This window comes from Lissotriton helveticus, chromosome 7, assembly GCF_964261635.1.
Source record: "Lissotriton helveticus chromosome 7, aLisHel1.1, whole genome shotgun sequence".
NCBI lineage: Eukaryota > Metazoa > Chordata > Amphibia > Caudata > Salamandridae > Lissotriton > Lissotriton helveticus.
In genome coordinates this window covers 399672801-399698054 of record NC_136068.1, presented here as the reverse complement: position 1 = coordinate 399698054, position 25254 = coordinate 399672801, and the positions used below count along the sequence as shown (strand labels likewise).

The window sequence follows — 25254 nt, the reverse complement described above, 5'->3', positions numbered from 1 at the left end:
GTGCTGTGGGCATCGGCTGTCCGAGGCATTGCCTTCCCCCATGGATGAATCTGCATAACTTTATTTTGGGAATTGTTGTTGTTGGGGTGTTGTGGAGTTATTTTTTTTGGGGGGGGGAATACGGTTCTCGGGGCCTTAAGGCTCAGGTGTGGGTGGTGGGTGGGATCCTGTGGTGGTAGGGTCTGTGGGTTTTGGTGTGTGCTTTATAATGAATATGCTACTTACCAGTATGCATCTGTTCTTGGCATGTAGGGCTGCTAACATTCATATCTTAGCATTAGATCGCCGCCTAGTGTTGGGCTCGGATGATTGCACATTGTTGTCCTGGAAGAGTCTTCGAAGTATCCTGAGATAGGTGGCTCCTCCCCTGGACTACAGTGCGCATGGGCATCGGCTCCATCCCCAGATTGTTTTTCGCCATTGTGGCAGAAGATGGAGTGAAAAGTGTAAAGGATGTCCATGCTAATGAATAAATACAATAGTATATCTGCAGCTGCGACAGGCACCGGGGAGGAGGGCGGGCGATATGAATGTTAGCAGCCCTACATGCCAAGAACAGATGCATACTGGTAAGTAGCATATTCAGTTCGAGGCATGTGGGCTGCTAAATTCATATCTTAGCATAGAATACATAGCAGTCCCTCCATCAGCGGCGGTTGCCCGTGCCAGCTGCAGAAACCTGAAAAAGTGTTTTGAGAACAGCCTGTCCTACAGCAGCTTGCTGCTTGGAATGCACATCAACACAGTAGTGTTTTGTAAAGGTGTGTGGTGTAACCCACGTGGCTGCTCTGCAAATATCCTCTAAAGGAATGTTCCCTAGGAAAGCCATGGATGCCCCCAGTTTGCGTGTGGAGTGCGCTCTGGGGGGTATTGTTAAAGTGCGCTTGGCTTTTTGATAACATATCTGGATGCATTTAACAATCCATCTGGCTATCCCTGCTTTGGAAATCGGGTTGCCTTTGTGTTGTGGTGCGAAGGCAACAAAGAGTTGTTTTGTCTTTCTAAAGGGTTGTGTTCTGTCTATGTAGTACATCAACGCCCTCCGTACATCTAAGGTATGGAGCATTCTTTCCGCCACCGTTTGCGGGTTTTGAAAGAATGCTGGTAAGTCAATAGTTTGGTTTAGATGAAAGTGTGACACCACCTTCGGAAGGAATTTGGGGTTAGTGCGTAGCACTACCCTATTTGGATGGATTTGAATGAATGGCTCTTGGATTGTGAGCGCCTGCAGCTCACTGACACGCCTCAGAGACGTAATAGCTACAAGGAAAGCTACTTTCCACGTAAGGAACTGGAGTTCACACGAGTGCAGTGGCTCAAATGGCGGTCCCATCAGTCTGGTGAGAACGACATTGAGGTTCCACACCGGAGCTGGCGGTGTTCTTGGGGGAATGACTCGTTTCAGACCTTCAAGGAAGGCTTTAATGGCAGGCACTCTGAAGACAGAGAGGTGCTGCCTGTTCTGGAGATAAGCCGCTATGGCGGATAGATGTATCCGAATGGAAGTGTACGCTAGATTGCACTTGTAAAGATGCAACAGATAGCAGATGATGTTGGGAATAGATGCATCTAGCGGGTTGATGTCATTGGCTGTACAGTAAACGACAAAACGCTTCCACTTTGCAGCATAGCATGCTCTAGTAGTTGGTTTCCTCGCCTCCTTGATGATGTGCATGCACTCCGGAGGTAGGTTAAGGTATCCAAACTCTAGGACTTCAGGAGCCAGATCGCCAGGTTGAGCTGTTGTGGATCTGGATGCTGAATGTCTCCATGGTTCTGCGTCAAAAGACTGGGCGTGAGGCGCAGTCTTTGATGCGGCACCACTGAGAGTTCGAGGAACGTGGTGTACCAAGCCTGGCGTGCCCACGTTGGAGCAACCAGGATGAGGTTCATCTCGTGCTGCCTTAGCTTTCTTGCGACCAGCGGTATTAGAGGGGCTGGCGGAAAAGCGTACGCAAATTTGCCTGACCAGTTCATCCATATCGCATTCCCCTGCGACTGTGGGTGAGGGAACCTGGCGGCAAAGAGTTGGCATTTTGCGTTCTCCTTTGTGGCAAACAGGTCTATCTCCGGATGACCCCACTGCTGGAAGTACGGGTGGAGAACAGATGGGTGTATCTCCCACTCGTGCATTTGATGGCTGTATCTGCTGAGCAGATCCGCCATCTGATTGTCCTTTCCTGGGAGGTGTTCTGCCATGAGGAAAATGTTCCTCTGAATGGCCCACTTCCACATGCTCTGAGCCAGATGAGACAGCTGTGGCGAGTGGGTGCCTCCCTGCTTTTGAATGTAGTACATCGCGGTCATGTTGTCCGTCCGGACTAGCACGACTTTGTTGCACAGATGTACAATGAAGGACTTGAGCGCCATGAAGATTGCCATCAGTTCCAGATAGTTGATGTGCATCTTTTGTTGCTGCGTCGTCCATAGTCCCTGCACTGTGTAAGTGAGCACATGAGCTCCCCATCCCTGGAGAGATGCGTCCGTTGTCAGGACAATCTGCGGCACAGGCTCTTGGAACAGTCGGCCCTTGCAAAGGTTGTGTGGAGTCCACCAATGCAGAGAGTCGTATGCCCGACTGGTAACCAACACTAGGTCTGTCAATTGCCCACGAGCCTGTGTCCACTGATTCGCTAAGCACTCCTGGAGCGGGCGCATATGTAGCCGTGCGTGAGGGACTATGAAGATGCAGGAGGCCATCATGCCTATCAACTGCATGAACACTCTCGCTGGAAGCGAGTGTTGTGGCCTGAACTTTTGGATCAGAGCCTGCATGCTGTCTATCCTGACTTGGTTTGGCTGAGCCATGGCCGTCAGGGTGTTGATCGTTGCACCTAGGAACTGCCGGACATGTGCCGGCTGAAGATGCGATTTTGGGTAGTTCAGGGAGAAACCCAGATCGTGAAGAAGGTGAATTGTAGTCGACATGTCTGCGGCGCACTGTTGCTCTGACTTGGCTTGCACGAGCCAGTCGTCTAGGTAGGGGTAGACATGGATGTTCTGCCTCCTGAGGTGCGCCGCCACTGTCGCTAGACACTTGGTGAACACCCTCGGGGCTGTTGTGACTCCGAAGGGTAGGACTTTGAACTGGTAGTGCCTGCCTTGAATAGTGAACCTGAGGTATTTCCTGTGTGACGGGTGTAGTGGAATGTGGAAATAAGCATCCTTGAGATCTAAGGTTGCTAAGAAGTCTCCCTGGTTTAGCAAGGGAAGAATCTGCTGCAGTGTAAGCATGTGGAAATGTTCTGATAGTATGTATAGGTTGAGGGGACGTAGATCTAGAATGGGCCTGAGAGATCCGTCCTTCTTTGGAATAAGGAAGTACAGGGAATATACCCCTGTGCCTTCCTCCCCCACCGGCACGAGCTCGATTGCTCCCTTTTGCAGCATCACCACTACTTCCTGCTGCAATAAGAGCAAGTGCTCTGCGGACATAGGCCGTTGCCTTGGCGGGATGTTGGGTGGAGTGGACTTCAACTCTAGGCAATAACCATACTGGACTAGTTGTCGCACCCACCTGTCTGTGGTGATGTTTCTCCAGACGGGCAGGAACTGCTGCAGTCTCCCCCCGACAGGTGTTAGGTGGTCGGGGGGCAGTGACAGAGAGTCACTGTTTGCTTGGAGTAGAGGTGCGGGAGCTGTTGTTTCCTCTGCCGCGACCTCTGTTGCTGTTATTCCTGTAACCTCCCTTGTTCTGTTTAGTGAACGAGGATTGTGCCCCACCTTTTGAGAACTGGGATTGTTGACCCATTTGTCCTCTGGTGACTCCACGTGCACCTGAGCGACGAAAATTGCTGCCACGAAACTGTTGTGACTGTAGGGCCCCCATAGACTTAGCAGTTTCTGTGTCTTTCTTTATTTTCTCTAGGGTGGTGTCAACATCCGGACCAAACAGACTATCAGGATTGACTGGCTGATTAAGAATTGTTGTCTGAATATCCGGTTTAAACCCTGAGATGCGGAGCCACGCTTGTCGTCTCAGCATAACGCTAGTGTTGATAGCTCTAGCAGCTGTGTCCGCAGCGTCAAGTGCACACTTGATGGCTGCGTTTGAGATTAGCTTTCCTTCCTCAATAAGCAGTTTGGTGCCCTCTTGGAACTGTGGAGGCAGGTGTTGTACAATCTGTTCTAGGGTGTCATAGTGCGCCCTATCGTAACGCGCCAAGAGTGCCTGTGTATTGGCGATGCGCCAAAAGTTTGATGCCTGTGCAGCTACTCTTTTGCCCCCTGCCTCTAGCACTTTGGATTCCTTATCCGGGGGAGGAGCTTCACCCGTAGTCTGGGAGTTGGCACGTTTCCTGGCATTGGCGACCACAAGAGAGTCCAGTGGCAATTGTCCCCGAATGTATGCGGGGTCTCCAGGAGCAGGTCTGTACTTTTTTTCAATGCGAGGGTTGACCACTCTCGCCCTCGTAGGCTCCTTAAATATGTCCCCAGCATGCTTGAGGACTCCTTTAAGCATAGGCAGTGTCTTTACTGTCCTTTCAGAGACTGAAAAAGTGTCGAAAAGGAAGTCTTCCTCAACAGGGTCGGCATGCATGTCCACATCGTGATTGGCTGCCGCCCTTTCGAGCAGTGCATGAAAACCTGCTGAATCCTCAGTCGGGGATGCCCGTGCATTAAAAGGCTGCGGGTCCTGCCCCGCACCTTGGGTGTTCTGGTCACCAGTGTCATCATATGAATCCGGTTGCACATCAGGTTCATTGATTGGGAAATTGTACTGCTCGTCTTCATCATACCCCTCACCCGCAGAGTGTTCTGGGGAGGGAGTAGGGCTCCGTCTCGGAGGAGGCTGGATTGGTTCCGTGAGGCCTGAGGCGTCAAGGGGCACCCTCTTCTTCTTTAGTGGGATGACATAGGGGTCCACTGGCTCTGAAGTGATTTTCCTCTTATAGAGGGTCAGTTTGCCTGTGTCAGCGTCGATGAAATGCTCCGAATCGTCCTCGGATTCGAGTACCTGACGTGGAAGTATGCCAGTCGGTGAAGAAATCACCTGTTTCGGTGCCGATTTGGTTGAAAATGCTTTGGGCGCCTCCTTCGGCGGCAAAATAAAGAGAAGTTTCCCAGACGGCTTCTCTGGAGTGTCTTTTCGCGTCTGCGTTGATGGTATCGGAGCCGACGGGGCAAAGGCCTTCTCCCTGATTCTTTTCAGTGATTCGGCTATTGGGGACGGCACACTCACAGTTTGTGTCGGCGCTGACGAGGACGGTCTGATTTTCCCCTCGGATCCGACGTCCTTGTGGGCCTTGTGCGCTTTGGGCGCGGATCCTGTCTTTACCGCCTCCGATTCCTGCGTTCGGGGCACAGACTTCTTTCCGTGTGCCTGCGTAGCCTCCTTGGAGCCGACTTTGGCGGGTTTTGACGGCGTCGTAGCCGCTGACCCGTGCCGACCATCTTTTTTGGAGGACCCCTCCTCTGGCGTCGGTTTCGATTTCGCAGCATCGGAATCGACGGACTTCTTCGACTTCTGCGGACCGGAGGTCGACGGAGTCGATGGGGTAGCGGGCACCGTCGCTTTCACCGGAACGGTAGCCATCTTAGGGACACTCGAGTCCTTAACTTTCGGTTTCGTTTTCGGGTCGGCCATTTTAGGTGTTGTCGATCCCGATGGTTTCGGTTTCGGTTTCGAAACAGTCTGCCCAGCAAGTAAGTCCGTGGCCGGGCCCGAAGGCGGGGCTGTGGCTTGCGGCAACGGGTCTTGGGTAAGGCCGACAGGCGATCCCGTGTCCCGGTCGGTATCCTCGTAACCTTCGGGGCAGAGCTCGTCCCCTGAGCTGTCTGCCGCGGCCCCATAAATCTCATCGTCGTCTCCTACCTCGTCGACGTATTCAAGGCCTTGACCCGCGACTCCGTCGTCGTCTCCCGGATCCGCCTCGACCTCCGTCTCGGGTGGGGAGATTTGGAGATGATGACCCTGGTCCTCTTCGTCTTGGTCGCCGAAGATGTTCTCCGGATCCGGGGCCGCTTGTTTAGCTTCCATGCGCATCGCGCGCCGAAGCTTGAGAGTCTTCTTTGAGCGGAACTGTGCACACAACTTGCACTTGCCGTCGTCGTGGTCAGGCGAAAGGCATTTGTTACACACGGGGTGTAGATCGATGTGTGGGTACTTGGACCCACAGAGCGGGCAGTACTTAAACGGGCTCCGCTCCATGTCCGAAAAGGCTTGCAGTCGTGTCGCGATGAGAAGGCCTCAAAGTTCCGAGAGCGAAGAAAACTCCGCTTATTCCGGCTCCAAGAGACGGAAGACTCGAGACCGTGCGCAGACAATACCGACGCAAGAAAATCGAGGCCTTTTGGCCGCTAAAAGTTAGTTTTTCTTGGTTCCGACAGTAAGACGTCGAGACCACATCCGAACCCAATGGCGGAAAAAAACAATCTGGGGATGGAGCCGATGCCCATGCGCACTGTAGTCCAGGGGAGGAGCCACCTATCTCAGGATACTTCGAAGACTCTTCCAGGACAACAATGTGCAATCATCCGAGCCCAACACTAGGCGGCGATCTAATGCTAAGATATGAATTCAGCAGCCCACATGCCTCGAACTGGAAGTATTGTGTTTTTTTATGAATATTGTTGGTTGTGGACTCCGCACTGCTCCAGCTATCGTATGGTTGCCGTTATACATGCTCTGAGTCCTCCCTTTTCAGCCATGACTGTAGTTCCATTTGTAAATGTACGCTTGCCTACATGGAATATTAGGGGGCTTAATAACCAAAGATAATGTAAACTGGTGCTCGCATATTTGAAACGCAACGAAATTAAGATAGCCTTCTTGCCCGAGACCCATCTCCCACCCCAATGTTCCCCCCCCTTTGCCTCCTCCTGGGGTCACAATAGATTTTTTTGAAGCTTCAGTACTTATTTGCGGGGGGTCTGCACACTGATACACTATTCCCTCCCTTTCACTCTACTACGTAAGGAAGAGGACCCCCTTGGGCGCTATCTGCTGGTTAAGGGTACACTGTTGGGTCAAACGGTACTGCTTTTCAATGTTTATGCCCCAAAAACTGACGACCCAGAGTTTTTTACTAATCTATATGCCCTTCTCAATCGGCACGATTATGATGTTCTATTCCTGGGGGGGATCTTAACATTTGGCTAAACCCCACTCTTGATTCCTCCAACCCTCACGCCACACCAAAGGGTCAATCGCTTGTGACACTCACTGACCTGGTTGGTGCATTGGACCGCCGAGATATTTGGCGACAACGTCACCGTTGGCCCCTAGCTACACTTTTTATTCCGCACCCATTCCACTCACACGCGCATTGACTATGTATTTGCTACGGCGGCGGGTTGTCGCTGGATTGCGGTGCTAGACTTACTGCCCGGCACTCTATCCGACCATTACCACTTAATTTTACGCTTAGTGATCCCTCATTCAGCGGGGTGGGATCGTCGTTGGTCCTTTCCCGCCTCGGCTCTCCTTGACGAGGTGTTTCGCGCTGAGGTCCAGGAGGCCATTACGGAATACTTTGCCCTAAACACTGGATCGGTGCCACACTACTCCACTCTCTGGGAAGCCTTTAAGGCATACATACGGGGAGTCATTATTTCCAAGCAGGCAGGGGTGTAGCGTTCGATCCGGGGCAGCCTTGCAGGAGTGGAGGCTGAAGTGCCCCTCTTGGATGAGTCCTCCCATGACCGGATGGTGCAGACCAAGCGGAATCCGTTGTTGCTAGATTTCAATGACTATGCGGACAGGGAGGCGTCTCTCCTTGGCAAACATTATTCGGCAAGGCGCTACGGGGAGGGTGAGCGCCCAGGTAGGACTTTGGCCCGTCTGGTAAACCCCCCTAGAAGGGCTGGACATATTGCATCTATCATCCGTGGGGACGGGACTGCAGCCACGTCTGACTCGTACATTGTAGGGGAACTTGTGGCATATTATCGATCACTCTATTCCAGCACACTGCAGGAGAGATTATCGCAACACCTTTCATATTTGGAGGAGGTGGCTATGGTCTGGCTGACCAAGGGCCAGGCTGAATTCTTGGCGCACCCCTTCACTGTTGATGAAATTTCATTGGCAATAGACAAACTCTCAGGCTCTAAGGCCCCAGGCCTCAATGGCCTCACCGGGGTCTTTTATAAAGCATATAAGGAATGTTTAGAGCCCCAACTCCTGGAGGTGTTTGCTGAGGCGTTGGAATCAGGCATACTCCCTCTTACCATGCGCGAGGCGGCCCTCTCCTTGATACTTAAACCAGGCAAAGATCCCATGCAGTGCTCGTCCTATCGCCCGAAATCCCTCATAAATTTTGATAACAAGGTTCTGGCCAAAACGCACTCCTCAAGACTATTGTTATTGATGGACCAAATTCTCTCCCCGGTGCAGTTGGGGTTTATACCACACCGTTCTGCCGCCCTCAATCTTCGCACGGTGTTCTCTGTCATTAACCGTATTGAGCCCACCACGCCTGCTGCGGTTGCGCTGCTAGTAGTGGAAAAGGCCTTTGACTCCCTTGAGTGGCCTTTTCTGCTGGCATCGCATCGTAAACTTGGCATTCCTTCAAATTTCATAGCCATCATTGCCCTGCTGTATTCTTCTCCTACTGCCCGCCTCCGGGTTAATGGGTCCCTCTCTCCTTCCATTCTCATCACCCGTGGTACCCGCCAGGGTTGACCCTTGTCCCTGCTCCCGTTTATCATCGCGATGGACCCTTTGGTCCGACACCTCCAAGAAAAGCACTTGTTTTGTGGCTTACAATTCCCAGCCTGTCCGCTGCTGATGTCTCTGTACGCGGACGACATCTTGCTTTTTGTGCGACACCCAAAAAACAATCTTCAGCCTTTGATTGACGAAATAGAACGTTTTGGTTCCGTATCGGGTCTTAAAATCAATTGGGGCAAGTCGGTATTGTTCCCCATAACTGATGCGGCTGCGGCTGACGACACTGAATATCCTTTGCGGGTGGACCGAGAGACTACCAAATATCTGGGGGTGCACTTACACCGGGATAAGGGACAGGTTGCACAGTTGAACTATGGACCAGCTATTGAACAGCTCTCCTCGCAAATAGATAGGTGGATACAACTGCCTCTCTCTATAGCTGGCCGCATCGCTCTTATTAAAATGAAAGTACTACCGCGTTCTTTACTATTTGAGCACTATACCCAATCCGCTGACCAATGCTTTTTTTGCCCATTTACGTGGCCTCATTCGTCTGGTGTGGGACCCTCCCGTATACCCGGGGAGGATTTGCAGTTCCAGATCCCCAACTGTATTTTTAGGTGGCGCAGGCGCAATATGCCCACCATTGGTTTCATCCTGATGCCAGAATACCTTACACGAAAATGGAAAAGGAGCTGGCTGCACCTACACCTTTAGCGTCCCTACTCCCAAAGGGAATCCCCCTCGATGCCCATGACATTCAACTCCTGGCCACCACGTGTTGGGCTTGGCGAATGCTGAATCGACTATACGGGTCTGGTCCCCTTTACTCATCTGCTCTACCGATTGCCAATAACCCCTTTTTGCCGTTAACAACTGATAGAGGGGTGCGTGTGACCTTGGCCAAGCTGGGGCTCGACACCTTTGGTTCTCTATTTCCGGATGGTCGGGCACGTAAGCGGTCTGATTTGACACAGCTTCCTGGGCTCACCGGTGTGGATACTCTTAATCTGGCTCGGCTCCACGGGACGCTCCACTCTGCCTTCGCTACTTACCCTGCCCCTCATGACGACTTCCCCCCGCTCACCCTCCTTATAGCTGACACTGCGAGAACACATTTGGCCACTAAACTATAGAAGGCATGTATGGCACTCCGGCCGGGACGGGATAGCGGGGCACATCAAAGATGGGAATCTGATATCGGACGTCCCCTTACGGACAAGGAATGGACCTACTGCTTGGAGCAGACACACAGGGTATCCTCTAATCATAGACACTAGTTACTCCATTTTAAATTTCTCTAAAGAATTTATGTGACTCCTGTGCAATTGGCTAAATTTGACCCTTCTAAACTGACAAATTGCCCCAAGTGTAATGCCTTGGATTCTGACTTCGCCCACATGTCCTGGTCCTGCCCCCACGTCTTCCCCTACTGGCAAGAGGTATTTGATGTGCTATCTCAAATCATTGAAACGCCGTTGGGCCCCTCACCTTAATTGGGGTTGCTGGGATTGGTCCATCGACTCAAACTATGCTATAGACGTTTTACAGCGCTTGCCCTACTGCTTGCAAAGCATGAAGTAGCCTCTCTCTGGGGAACCAGGACCAGTCCCACTAAGGCGGCCTGGCTCAGGAGCATGGCTTTGTGCAATGTTCACTCTGAGATTTACGCCTCGCTCCAGCCTCCGTCCTCCAGGCCTCGTGATATCTGGTGCATATACCGCACATTTCTACAACGAACACTTCACGCTTCCCCGGCTGTCCCTGCTTCGCCGGGCCTCCCCGAGAACTGAGAGGACACGTACAGGACCCGTGGCTGAACCACACAGAGTGCTATTTGCATTGGGTGTATCCCCCATGGCTCTGGAATAGTTATAGCATGCACGCCAAGGACGCCATTACTGGCACTACACTACTTCTTTATGTGCGGTATTGCGCAGAGTCCACCTCACTTAATATGATATGTTTTCTATTTTTATTCTTTTGAGTAATAAGTATGTATGTATAATTTGAATTTGTTGTTTTTTATTTCATTTATGTCTTTTTTTCTCTTTTTCTTTTGCCGTATTATCCTATTGGTATTTTCAAATCGCTCTCTGGTCTGTTGTAATCCATGCTTTATCCTACCCAAATGTAATGTCGATATTCAGTCCTGCTTCCGATTCAAACGCCTGTCTTGTCTATTATTGTATTGTCTTTTGCGTTGTTTTGTATTACACCTCTGGAAAAATAATAAAAAGAAAATCTCACATTTAAATGAAACAGTATATAAATTTCCCTTTATTAGCTCCACACAGAGTACAGCCTGATACGAAATTAACGTAATAATTATTTTGTCATATATTTCAAAGCTACTAACTGTATACATGGACATAGCTATTTGAATGTACTTGTAGTACGGTCTTGCAAGCAATGCATTATGGGTAGGGTGAGCTTACCATATCTTCTGCAGTATGCAGTGCCATATGTTACCAAAAGAGGTCTGCAGTGCTGGTGCCTTGCTCACTAGGTACTGCTCCGAGACATGCAGTGCTGATGCCTTGCTCACTAGGGACCTCTAGGAGCAGCTTGCAGTACTGCCCGAGACATACAATGCTGGTTCTCTGCTCACTAGGGCCCTCCAGGAGCAGCTTGTGGTACTGCACTGAGACATACAATTCTGATTCCTGGTTCACTACGCAAACATTTGCAATGCACTAGGTCTCGCATTACTGAAAGTATGAGCAATTGCCGTTGCATTATTATTTACAATAACAATACTTCAAACTATCAGTAATGCAAGACTACTTGCATTGCAAATGCTTGTTATTTTTTTACAAAAACAACAAGTGATGGACTGAATGTGGATCAATGTCACACACTCCCCCAGTCAAAAGATCTGGGCCCAAATCCATCGTTTTTTTGCACTCCACACCACCCTGGGTTAGACAATGGCGATATGCAAATCAGCTCTGACCCTGTTGCCCCATGGGAACAGTCCAGTCCGAACTACAAAAGCCATGTCCTTCCCAGAACGGAATCAAGCATCCGAGGACCGGACCGGTTTCGAGGTAACACCTCTCTTCAGCCCGGCTAGCTTGACTCCAAGTGGTGTGGAGTGCCTGGGACCCACGTCTGGGCATCCCCAGCGCACTTAGGGCGGCAATTGCAAAAACAACAAGTGATGGACTGAATGTGGATCAATGTCACACACTCCCCCAGTCAAAAGATCTGGGCCCAAATCCATCGTTTTTTTGCACTCCACACCACCCTGGGTTAGACAATGGCGATATGCAAATCAGCTCTGACCCTGTTGCCCCATGGGAACAGTCCAGTCCGAACTACAAAAGCCATGTCCTTCCCAGAACGGAATCAAGCATCCGAGGACCGGACCGGTTTCGAGGTAACACCTCTCTTCAGCCCGGCTAGCTTGACTCCAAGTGGTGTGGAGTGCCTGGGACCCACGTCTGGGCATCCCCAGCGCACTTAGGGCGGCAATTGCAAAAACAACAAGTGATGGACTGAATGTGGATCAATGTCACACACTCCCCCAGTCAAAAGATCTGGGCCCAAATCCATCGTTTTTTTGCACTCCACACCACCCTGGGTTAGACAATGGCGATATGCAAATCAGCTCTGACCCTGTTGCCCCATGGGAACAGTCCAGTCCGAACTACAAAAGCCATGTCCTTCCCAGAACGGAATCAAGCATCCGAGGACTGGACCGGTTTCGAGGTAACACCTCTCTTCAGCCCGGCTAGCTTGACTCCAAGTGGTGTGGAGTGCCTGGGACCCACGTCTGGGCATCCCCAGCGCACTTAGGGCGGCAATTGCAAAAACAACAAGTGATGGACTGAATGTGGATCAATGTCACACACTCCCCCAGTCAAAAGATCTGGGCCCAAATCCATCGTTTTTTTGCACTCCACACCACCCTGGGTTAGACAATGGCGATATGCAAATCAGCTCTGACCCTGTTGCCCGAGTGGGCTGGGGATGCTCAGACGTGAGTCCCAGGCTCTCCACATCACTGGAGTCAAGCTATCCAGGCTGAATGAAGGCTGATAGCCAGAAACCGGTCCTTGGATGCTTGATTCCGGTCTGGGAAAGACATGGCTTGGTAGTTCGGACTGGACTGTTCCCACGAGGCACAGGGTCAGAGCTGATTTGCATATAGCCAGTGTCTAACCCAGGGTGATGTGGAGTGCAAAAAAACGATGGATTTAGGCCCAGATCCTTGTACTGGGGTGAATGTATGACATTGTTCTACATTCTGTCCATCAACTGTGTTTTTTGCAATTTTCACCCCGAGTGGGCTGGGGATGCTCAGACGTGAGTCCCAGGCTCTCCACATCACTGGAGTCAAGCTATCCAGGCTGAATGAAGGCTGATAGCCAGAAACCGGTCCTTGGATGCTTGATTCCGGTCTGGGAAAGACATGGCTTGGTAGTTCGGACTGGACTGTTCCCACGAGGCACAGGGTCAGAGCCGATTTGCATATAGCCAGTGTCTAACCCAGGGTGATGTGGAGTGCAAAAAAACGATGGATTTAGGCCCAGATCCTTGTACTGGGGTGAATGTATGACATTGTTCTACATTCTGTCCATCAACTGTGTTTTTTGCAATTTTCACCCCGAGCGGGCTGGGGATGCTCAGACGTGAGTCCCAGGCTCTCCACATCACTGGAGTCAAGCTATCCAGGCTGAATGAAGGCTGATAGCCAGAAACCGGTCCTTGGATGCTTGATTCCGGTCTGGGAAAGACATGGCTTGGTAGTTCGGACTGGACTGTTCCCACGAGGCACAGGGTCAGAGCTGATTTGCATATAGCCAGTGTCTAACCCAGGGTGATGTGGAGTGCAAAAAAACGATGGATTTAGGCCCAGATCCTTGTACTGGGGTGAATGTATGACATTGTTCTACATTCTGTCCATCAACTGTGTTTTTTGTTATTTTTTTACAGACACGGTGTCCGCAACATAGCTCAGTTTATTTTTCATTGTCATTTCCCAGTTCTCTCTGGCTTGAGTTCAGCTCGACATTGCCATTTACAACATCAATAGCTGTAACTCAAGAAAATGCGAGGCCTATTGCATTTCTAATGCTGGTTTTAAGATGCACTTGTTTTTTTTAAGGAATACAGCCTGCTTAAAAAACAAGTTTCCAGTTTTGGAATGCGATCAAAAGGATGGAAGTCTGGGGAAGCGCACGGGACTAAAAAGACAAGTGGATATGTAATTAATATATTGCTAATGTGGGAATGTATGGCGACAGTAAAATGTGATTGTGTTCAACCTGAATTATCTGCCAAAGTTTACAATGCAAACAATAAAAAGATTTTTTTTTAAATAAATTTAAAAAAAGAAGTCTGAGCTCTCTGGTACAGTTTGTGTCTTGGTAGCTAATCAGAGAGGGCCGCAAATAGCAATCAGCCTAATTAATATTCAATGGGCAGATTGTTCGGAGACAACTTGCAAATGGGAATTTTGCAATGCCATCTATTAGTTCATAAGTCGCAGCACAAAATGTCAGGCAGGTCACAAAACATCGGATTGCAATTTGCAGCCACTATTTGTGACATATTTGTTCATACATCTGCCTCAAAATCTCTATGCAACACACAGAAATAGGAGACCAGAGAATGCAGAAATTCTCTCAAGAAATTAGGAAACTTGGGAGAACACCTTAACCAAATGATTATCAGTAATACACCAAACTGGGAGACCAATTATTGTACAAGAGCTTCAAAAGATAATGCATACGTTCTATAGCTATAAATATAATAAGGAAACCAGTAAAACGAAGACAAATTAGAGCACAGGACTTCTAGCAATACATGTAACAGGAGACTAACTATGGCACAGTATATCTAGCAAGGAATGGAACAGGCCACGAGCTTTAGTCCGAGTACTAAGGATTCCTTGGACAGCAACCCAAAAAAGATTATGCAGCAAACTCCAGTCTAAAGGTTGGAGAATTACACATACAGCTATGATGCTAATACATCCAACTACTTGTCCTGCCTTACCTTTAGGACAAAGGTGTTCTCCTTGTCCGGCATCTCAAGTGGGGTTGTTGTCCTTACATCCATTATGGTAGAACAGAGAATACTAACCCGCGCCTTTGTGGCCTAATCATACAGGAGAGGAGAGAAAAAAAACAAGCATTAGAAATGCAATCGGGCCCGGATTTATTTGAGTTTGAGCTAATGGCATTGTAAATGGTAATGTATTTTTGCTAAGTGTTATGGAGTGTGTTAATGTGGTGGTGGTGGTAGTGGTAGTACTGGTGGTGGTGGTACTGGTAGTACTGGCGGTGGTGTTAGTACTGTTGGTGGTGGTAGTGGTAGTACTGGTGGCTGTAGTAGTGGTAGTACTGGTGGCTGTAGTAGTGGTAGTACTGGTGCTGGTAGTACTGGTAGTGGTAGTACTGGTGGTGGTACTGGTAGTGGTAGTACTGGTGGTGGTGGCAGTGGTAGTACTGGTGGTGGTGGTACTGGTAGTACTGGTGGTGGTACTGGTAGTGGTAGTAGTGGTAGTACTGGAGGTGGTGGTACTGGTAATGGTAGTACTGTTGGTGGTAGTACTGGTGGTGGTAGTACTGGTAGTGGTGGTACTGGTGGTGGTGGTACTGGTAGCGGGAGTACTGGTGGTGGTGGTACTGGTAGCAGTAGCATTGGTGGTGGTGGTACTGCTGCCCGTAATACTGGTAGTGGTAGTAGTGGTAGTACTGGAGGTGGTGGTACTGGTAATGGTAGTACTGTTGGTGGTGGTACTGCTGGTGGTAGTACTGGTAGTGGTGGTACTGGTGGTGGTGGTACTGGTAGCGGGAGTACTGGTGGTGGTGGTGGTACTGGTAGCAGTAGCATTGGTGGTAATGGTACTGCTGCCCGTAATACTTCTACCACTCTGCACTACCAATCTGCACTCTGCACTACCACTCTGCACTACCACTCTGCACTACCACTCTGCACTTGCACTACCACTCTGCACTACCACTCTGCACTTGCACTACCACTCTGCACTTGCACTACCACTCTGCACTACCACTCTGCACTACCACTCTGCACTTGCACTACCACTCTGCACTTGCACTACCACTCTGCACTACCACTCTGCACTTGCACTACCACTCTGCACTACCACTCTGCACTTGCACTACCACTCTGCACTTGCACTACCACTCTGCACTACCACTCTGCACTTGCACTACCACTCTGCACTACCACTCTGCACTTGCACTACCACTCTGCACTACCACTCTGCACTTGCACTACCACTCTGCACTACCACTCTGCACTACCACTCTGCACTTGCACTACCACTCTGCACTCTGCACTTGCACTACCACTCTGCACTCTGCACTTGCACTACCACTCTGCACTCTGCACTAGCACTACCACTCTGCACTCTGCACTAGCACTACCACTCTGCACTCTGCACTACCACTCTGCACTACCACTCTGCACTTGCACTACCACTCTGCACTACCACTCTGCACTTGCACTACCACTCTGCACTTGCACTACCACTCTGCACTACCACTCTGCACTTGCACTACCACTCTGCACTACCACTCTGCACTTGCACTACCACTCTGCACTTGCACTACCACTCTGCACTTGCACTACCACTCTGCACTTGCACTACCACTCTGCACTTGCACTACCACTCTGCACTTGCACTACCACTCTGCACTTGCACTACCACTCTGCACTACCACTCTGCACTTGCACTACCACTCTGCACTTGCACTACCACTCTGCACTCTGCACTTGCACTACCACTCTGCACTTGCACTACCACTCTGCACTCTGCACTTGCACTACCACTCTGCACTTGCACTACCACTCTGCACTTGCACTACCACTCTGCACTACCACTCTGCACTACCACTCTGCACTTGCACTACCACTCTGCACTTGCACTACCACTCTGCACTACCACTCTGCACTACCACTCTGCACTTGCACTACCACTCTGCACTCTGCACTTGCACTACCACTCTGCACTCTGCACTTGCACTACCACTCTGCACTCTGCACTAGCACTACCACTCTGCACTCTGCACTAGCACTACCACTCTGCACTCTGCACTACCACTCTGCACTACCACTCTGCACTTGCACTACCACTCTGCACTACCACTCTGCACTTGCACTACCACTCTGCACTTGCACTACCACTCTGCACTACCACTCTGCACTTGCACTACCACTCTGCACTTGCACTACCACTCTGCACTACCACTCTGCACTTGCACTACCACTCTGCACTTGCACTACCACTCTGCACTTGCACTACCACTCTGCACTTGCACTACCACTCTGCACTTGCACTACCACTCTGCACTTGCACTACCACTCTGCACTTGCACTACCACTCTGCACTTGCACTACCACTCTGCACTTGCACTACCACTCTGCACTCTGCACTTGCACTACCACTCTGCACTTGCACTACCACTCTGCACTCTGCACTTGCACTACCACTCTGCACTTGCACTACCACTCTGCACTCTGCACTTGCACTACCACTCTGCACTTGCACTACCACTCTGCACTTGCACTACCACTCTGCACTACCACTCTGCACTTGCACTACCACTCTGCACTCTGCACTTGCACTACCACTCTGCACTTGCACTACCACTCTGCACTCTGCACTTGCACTACCACTCTGCACTTGCACTACCACTCTGCACTCTGCACTTGCACTACCACTCTGCACTTGCACTACCACTCTGCACTTGCACTACCACTCTGCACTAGCACTACCACTCTGCACTCTGCACTAGCACTACCACTCTGCACTCTGCACTAGCACTACCACTCTGCACTCTGCACTAGCACTACCACTCTGCACTCTGCACTCTGCACTCTGCACTCTGCACTCTGCACTCTGCACTCTGCACTCTGCACTCTGCACTCTGCACTCTGCACTCTGCACTCTGCACTCTGCACTCTGCACTCTGCACTCTGCACTCTGCACTCTGCACTCTGCACTCTGCACTCTGCACTCTGCACTCTGCACTCTGCACTCTGCACTCTGCACTCTGCACTCTGCACTCTGCACTCTGCACTCTGCACTCTGCACTCTGCACTCTGCACTCTGCACTCTGCACTCTGCACTCTGCACTCTGCACTCTGCACTCTGCACTCTGCACTCTGCACTCTGCACTCTGCACTCTGCACTCTGCACTCTGCACTCTGCACTCTGCACTCTGCACTCTGCACTCTGCACTCTGCACTCTGCACTCTGCACTCTGCACTCTGCACTCTGCACTCTGCACTCTGCACTCTGCACTCTGCACTCTGCACTCTGCACTCTGCACTCTGCACTCTGCACTCTGCACTCTGCACTCTGCACTCTGCACTCTGCACTCTGCACTCTGCACTCTGCACTCTGCACTCTGCACTCTGCACTCTGCACTCTGCACTCTGCACTCTGCACTCTGCACTCTGCACTCTGCACTCTGCACTCTGCACTCTGCACTCTGCACTCTGCACTCTGCACTCTGCACTCTGCACTCTGCACTCTGCACTCTGCACTCTGCACTCTGCACTCTGCACTCTGCACTCTGCACTCTGCACTCTGCACTCTGCACTCTGCACTCTGCACTCTGCACTCTGCACTCTGCACTCTGCACTCTGCACTCTGCACTCTGCACTCTGCACTCTGCACTCTGCACTCTCCACTCTGCACTCTCCACTCTCCACTCTGCACTCTCCACTCTGCACTCTCCACTCTGCACTCTCCACTCTCCACTCTCCACTCTGCACTCTCCACTCTGCACTCTCCACTCTGCACTCTCCACTCTCCACTCTGCACTCTGCACTCTGCACTCTGCACTCTGCACTCTGCACTCTGCACTCTGCACTCTGCACTCTGCACTCTGCACTCTGCACTACCACTCTGCACTACCACTCTGCACTCTGCACTCTGCACTCTCCACTCTGCACTCTCCACTCTGCACTCTCCACTCTGCACTCTGCACTCTGCACTCTCCACTCTCCACTCTGCACTCTCCACTCTGCACTCTCCACTCTGCACTCTCCACTCTCCACTCTCCACTCTGCACTCTGCACTCTGCACTCTGCACTCTCCACTCTGCACTCTCCACTCTCCACTCTCCACTCTCCACTCTCCACTCTCCACTCTCCACTCTCCACTCTCCACTCTCCACTCTCCACTCTCCACTCTCCACTCTCCACTCTCCACTCTCCACTCTCCACTCTGCACTCTCCACTCTGCACTCTCCACTCTGCACTCTCCACTCTCCACTCTGCACTCTCCACTCTGCACTCTCCACTCTGCACTACCACTCTGCACTACCACTCTGCACTACCACTCTGCACTACCACTCTGCACTACCACTCTGCACTACCACTCTGCACTACCACTCTGCACTACCACTTCCGTGTTCAAACAAGGAGGTGCAAGCTAGCTGAAAACTGTAAACCTTTTATTCCAAACAAACATTTTAAATTTCGGTAAAAGCATTTCAGCTATTCAAACATTGAAATTAGCCGAGTAAACCGGAGATGAAAGGAGCAACAAAATAATGCATGGCGCGCGCCCACCAAAACGCACTGCAGAATGGTGAACGCGCACACAGCATCTGGATTCCATTACAGCCCCTCCCTGACAGCTCCTAATTGATATTTATGGACGGCCGTGCGCGAAACTGCTGAGAAAATGCCAACATGGCCGCCTAATACCCTATGGCATCAAGACTACTACAAAAACAGCACCGCGACGACCAATCAACATTCAGATAAGAAAAAACTAAGGAATGTGTCTTTCCCGAGCCCTAATGAAACTTTTTTTTTTTCTTCTTTAACATTAGGATCTCGGAGCTCCGCCCGAGCCCTAAAAAGGATAAAAATGGATTACAAATTTACTCAAAACAGCAAGGGCAGCGTTTTCAATAATTTCACTTACTTTAACGCTTGCAAAATCATCTATCCCACCAAGAACACCTCTAATGTCTACTAGTCAAAGGTACCGGCCTGTGACAAATCACAACTGCTTCGGCTTGGTAAAGTGAAGCATGACACCAACCGTACAAACCTTTCCCGATTAGAATAGAATACAAATCTGCCATCAACCACAACCAATAAAGATCGCACCAAACAATTTCCAGCTAATTCAGATGGAAACATCATGATGCTGGGACCAACCACCCTAACGTGCTCAACTACATTCACACTGCAAAATTATGAGCTCAACTAAAGCATTCTGAAAGTAACAATATCAATGTCCATTCTACAGTACATGAACCACATTATACCGAGACCAATCTAAACACACTAATGTCTGCAACGCAATCACTAATCAATCACTATCAACCAACCTGTTATGAACATATCTAGCATGAGGTAAACTGGAGAAAACATTTTTATTACGCGGAGTCAACAAAAATGTGACCACCACCAATCCCGGATTAATCACAGCAAGCTGAGGACCAGCCACATTCATCACACACATCAAAAGCGATAAACGACAACAAAACATGCAATTAATTACACCAAACATACTTGGGATCAGTCATGTAAACCCAACTACTTTCTTTAATAAAATTGACAAAAAAATTCACTTTTTAAAAGAAACAACGGGTCACAAACAAAGATTTTTAAATACAAAGAGGGAGACAACTGACAGGTTAACATTTCGATCAGCTCATTTTAGCTGTTCAAAACTTTGCTTTGCTTTCATATTCAGATCTATAAAGTGAAATCCTAGCTACGAAAGAGTGCAAGCTGTACAAGTTGGGGATACTGGGGAGCAGTAACGAGCAGGAAGGTAAGGCAGGAAATGAAAGGGAAATTACCAGCTGGTGACAGTCTTCCAGAGCGCCACACATGGATGGTTTTTTTACTTTAAGAGAAGGGTTTTCAATTCCTTCACGAATAGTAGAAGTGAGGGAGTTTGCTTGATCTGGGTGCTGAGGGAGATCCTTTAAGCTTAGAAGGAGAAAGTGGGTGTCTTGTCTTCTCCCTCCTACATTTTTAGTTTTTAGCCTTAAGATGGTGCAAGTGCTAAGCAGTAAAAAAGGAGGGAAATCCCTTGGTGGACAATCTTTAGAACAACTGCTCTGTGTGCTTAGTGCAAGTGCTAAGCAGCCCACTGGAGAGCTTGAGCTTGCTTGACAGACATGGAGGAGCTGGAATGTACAGCTTTATAGGTCATTTGAAACTCATGTAGGCTACTAGAGGGAGCCTGAGGAGATCTTTGGGGTTTGTTGACATTCTATAAAAACTTCCTGAGTTCCTTTCTGAGACGCTCTACTTGAAGGATGATCTGGGAGAGGTGGCAGCCAAGAGCGGAGTGGATCGCGTCTACTCTGGCCTGTGGCAACAGAGGCACCATCTGGCCACCACGCTGTGCCGGGACCTGCGCAGGGACTGCCTTCGTTGGATTCGGGCTGGCGTGCCCTTCCGGAGCGGAGTACCGGCAGCTGCCTTCAACTGTTGAATTTGACTGCGGTAGGCCTCAGCAGACGAGATCGGGGCCTTGCGGCCTAGCTTCGCCCGGGACGCCCTGGGAGCGGGCACCCCCTCCTCCTCGACCTTTCTGGTGGTACCGCTGCCATGACTCACCAGGTATGGGGCCTGGATAGGTCTGTGACCCGCCTGGGAGCAGCGGCGGGCTGGAGGCGTGCTCTTCCTGGGGCAGACTGAGTGACTGGCGTGGAGGCCCGCTTCCTCCCCTTGTGAGCGGCTTCACCTGCGCACACTGGCGGTGCATCGCCGGTGGTGCCCTGTTTCACCTGCGCTGTAAGGAGCCGCATATCCCCAGACAGGGCCACGGGGCGAAGAACACGCATTCTGGGCATCCACTGTGTGGGCTGCTGAAGAGACTTGCTGGTGGGCTTCTGTGTGTAGGGGGACAACTTCGAGAGGCCTGGCCCTAGCAGACAGGACTTCCACGCATTAACAAGGTGAGAGCGGGGACGCAGGCCGGAAACCCCTTACTTCCTCCGAGGCTTGTGCATCAGGAGCCCTTTAGCCTATATATCAGTCCCTTGCATTGCTTCCAACCCCGAGCAGCTACGCATGCTGAGGAGCCCAGCGGCCATGGACATTACAAAGCAGAACCCTGGTGAGGTGCACCGAGGTGGCGCTGGAGTTGTCATGGGGACCCTGGCGCCTGCTCTGCGCTGATGCCCTGGATCGATTGGGGACGACCCAAATTATTGCATGCTCGAGGTGGAGCCTGCCGCAGGTGATCCTAGCTGTACTTGGCAGGGGTGGATGGCCAGGTCGGGGTCCAGCGAGTCTGGTCCAATATGGGGGCGTCTTCTTGGCCGTCCTCAGGCGGCAGAAGCGGCAGAAGCGGCCGGGCTAGGCCTGGTGCGGCTTGCTGTCAGGGTAGGCTGATTCCCTGAGGACTGGCCTGGCAACCTGCCCCGGTTCGGTCTGGGACAACCTTCTGCGGTGCGGCAGGCCCCGCTCGGAGGAGCCGCTTTGTGGGGTGTGGTGGACGCAGCCGTGGTGGGACGTTTCATCCCGCCTGCAGCACCTGCCCTAGCCGCGGGTTTCCCAGCTTGCGTCTCCGCCTACTCCCCCTTTCCCCCCACAATGGGCAAGGACAAACATGGGGTGGCCGTCCCCAAACAGAACACGATGGACCATTATACCACTACTTCCTCTGGAAAGGAGGGCGCCGAGGGTCTGTCCCCTGACAACGCCACGCTGCTCGCAGCTATTAATAAATCTCAGACAGCGCTTAAAGCCCAGATTAGGGAAGTTGGCTCTGAGGTGTCTCATCTGCCAAGATCTTCTTAAAGCAATGGATCGGATAACAGAAACGGAGACCAGGGTCGCCACAGTCGAGGACACAATAGCCACCATCCAGAAGAAGGTTGACAAACTTACCATGGTCTCAAAGCCTCGCGGGTCTTAGACGCCCAGGGCAGGACGCGAAGGATGTGAGGGCACATCCATGGACGCCTTCGTCTCTGGTTGGCTCAAATCTTTGCTTCCGCCGGAGGCTCTGTCCCCCTGCTTTGTGATTGAGAGAGGCCACCGCGCCCTGACCAAGAGGCTACCTCCTTGGGAACGCCGGAGGCCCGTGAATGCCAACTATGCGGACCACGATGCCATCCTCCGGCTTGCCCGGACTCACAAAGACAAAATTACATACAATTCTCACACAATTATAGCATTCCCAGACTATACTAGACTGGTGCAGCAGCAGTGCCAATCCTTCGTTGCAGCCAAAAGGCGGCTCCGTGAACTGAATCTGTCCTACGCTCCATTATTTCCCGCCAGAATGAAAGTAATCTTCAATGCCAAAACCCACTTTTTCGACTCTCTGGAGGAGGTGTTTGCCTGTACGGATGGGAGGCGCCACCTCAAACCAAACTCACCACCGCCGGACTCTGACTCCTCACAGGGGTCTCACCGGGTGGCCAACCGAGCCGAGGTACATCTGCTCAGCAGCATAGATCTCGTTCCAACTGGAGAGCCCATGATCAATCAGAGACCGCTGAACAATGAGCATTCAATAAGTCCTATTGTTCCATGTTGTGGCCGCTGGCCTGTCTCACAGGGCATCCGAACCAAATGTACTGGGGCCCTACACACTGGCTCCAGGTGAAGACGGAATGTCCACACCCCTGGACAGTTTGGGTTATGTTTTGTAAGTTCGGGTTAGGTGGATTCTCTTGGAGGGACTGCCCGGGACTTCACGTTCGGGGTCTGGGGCACGTTTCCACCGTGACAGGTACTCCTTGTTTTTGAAGGTATGGGGGTGGGGGGAGGGGGGGGAGCTTTTGCTGCTTTGTTATGTTCTTGGCACCAAACAAACGGTTACACCTTATGCCACAGATCTCACACTTGTCTAGGCGATTTTTGACGTTGGGGGATGACGCACCATCCAGGTAGTTCTCCATTGGGAGAGCTAAACATACTTTCTTGGAATGTACGGGGGCTGTTGAACAAGATAAAGCGAGGGGCAGTCCTCCGCTTGGAAAAGCGCCATGCCGCTGATATCCTCCTGCTACAGGAGACCCATCTCCTGGGTAACAAGGCCCCCTGCCTTACTAAATTTGGTTTTACTACTGTTTATCATTCCGGCTTCACACGGTGCTCACGGGGCACCGTGATCCTTATTCATCGCCAAGTGCAATTTTGCATTTCACAACACTGGCTAGACCCTGGTGGGCGCTTTACCATGGTCTCGGGCACAGTGGCTGGCGAGCAGATGACGATAGGGAGCGTTTATGCTTCAACATCGCTGGGTCAAACATTTATAGACAAAATAATGCAGCTATGCGGAGACTTTCCCGGCGGTTTGACGATCCTGGGCGGCGACTGGAATGATACCATGACCTCCCAGGATAAATGTCGTACGGTGCAGTCTGGCAGGCCCTCCCCTGTTTCCTAGCCGAGTACTCCAGCGCATTCACTAGGCTGGTCTGATACATGGCGCGCGTTTCACCCGACGGAGGCGGGGTTTTCTTATGCGTCAGCCATACACCCTACACTATCGAGGCTCGATTATATATTCCTTCCCCACAGCTATATACACAGAATAGCGCATACTTCTATCCTGCCTGGAGGCCTTTCAGATCACTCACCCGTTCAAATGAAGCTGCTCCTACGGACCCATCGGACCCCGTACAGATGGCGCATGTCCCCTTGGCTCCTCCAGGATGCTAAGTATTAAGGAACTCTGCGTCTCGCCATCATGGAATATCTCCAGTTCAACGTGGGTAAGTCTCCGTCGCATATAGCAATCTGGGAGGCTGTTAAGCCAACGATCAGGGGGGCTGACATTAGTTTTCGCACTGGGGAGAAGCGGCGGCATCTAGCACAGGTGCTGGAACTGGAAGACCGCCAAGGCCGGTTAGAGTCCCAAATGTTGGAAGGGTCGGACCCTTGCTGTCGGCGCACGTTCACGTTCAACAACAAATCCATCAGCTCCATACGGATGGGGCCAAGGAGGTGTGGTTGCGACCCAAAATAGGATTTATCAATGGGGCGAGAAGTCCAGCCATATGCTCCATCGGTTATGCCAGGCCAGGTCAGCCCATTACAGGTTTCTCTTCTCAGGGCTCCAGGCGGGACACTTTGCTACTCCACCCAAACAGTGGTTCAGGCCTTTGCATCCTTCTATTCTGCTCTGTATGCCGAGCAAGAGGTGATAGCCGAGCATCTCATCGATGAATTTCTCTTGGATATTTCCCCCGTCGACAGTCTGATCAGGAGCGGACCTGCTGGAAAGTCCCATCACAATGCACAAGCTGCAGGCAGCGCTAGTCAACATTCACCGAGTTAGGGCTCTGGGCCCAAACGGGTTCCCCTGTGATTTCCTGTGCCCACATATGGCAGCCTTGGGTCCCCACCTACTCTAGGCACAGCATGAAGCCTTGGAACAATACATTTTGCCAATCGACTGGTAGCACAGCGATATCGTATTCCTCAAGCCCAGTCACCCTCCCGAGAACCCAACTCTTACCACCGTATTACATTGCTGAACTTTGAGCTCAAGCTTTTGGGGAAAGTTCTGGCGGATCACCTCCGTTCCTGTATCCGGGACCTTATACACCCAGACTAGTCCGGCTTTTTGCCACAAAGCTCCACTAGACACAACATTCGGCGTGTCCACAATGCCATCACCGGTGGGCCCAGCCTGGGTCGCCCGGCTGCTGTCT

The 25254-nt window shown here is 51.1% G+C and overlaps 1 protein-coding gene across 4 annotated transcripts in view; it reads right to left on the bottom strand.

Annotated features, from left to right (window-relative positions):
• The window catches only part of SH2B1 (SH2B adaptor protein 1), a 333368-nt gene that overhangs the window by 223494 nt on the left and 84620 nt on the right, over positions 1-25254 (bottom strand). For all 4 annotated transcript variants that reach the window (XM_078652265.1, XM_078652262.1, XM_078652264.1 and 1 more), the window contains exon 3: positions 14621-14722. In XM_078652265.1, coding sequence (XP_078508391.1) covers positions 14621-14722 — 102 coding nt within the window. The remainder of the gene's footprint in view (positions 1-14620; positions 14723-25254) is intronic.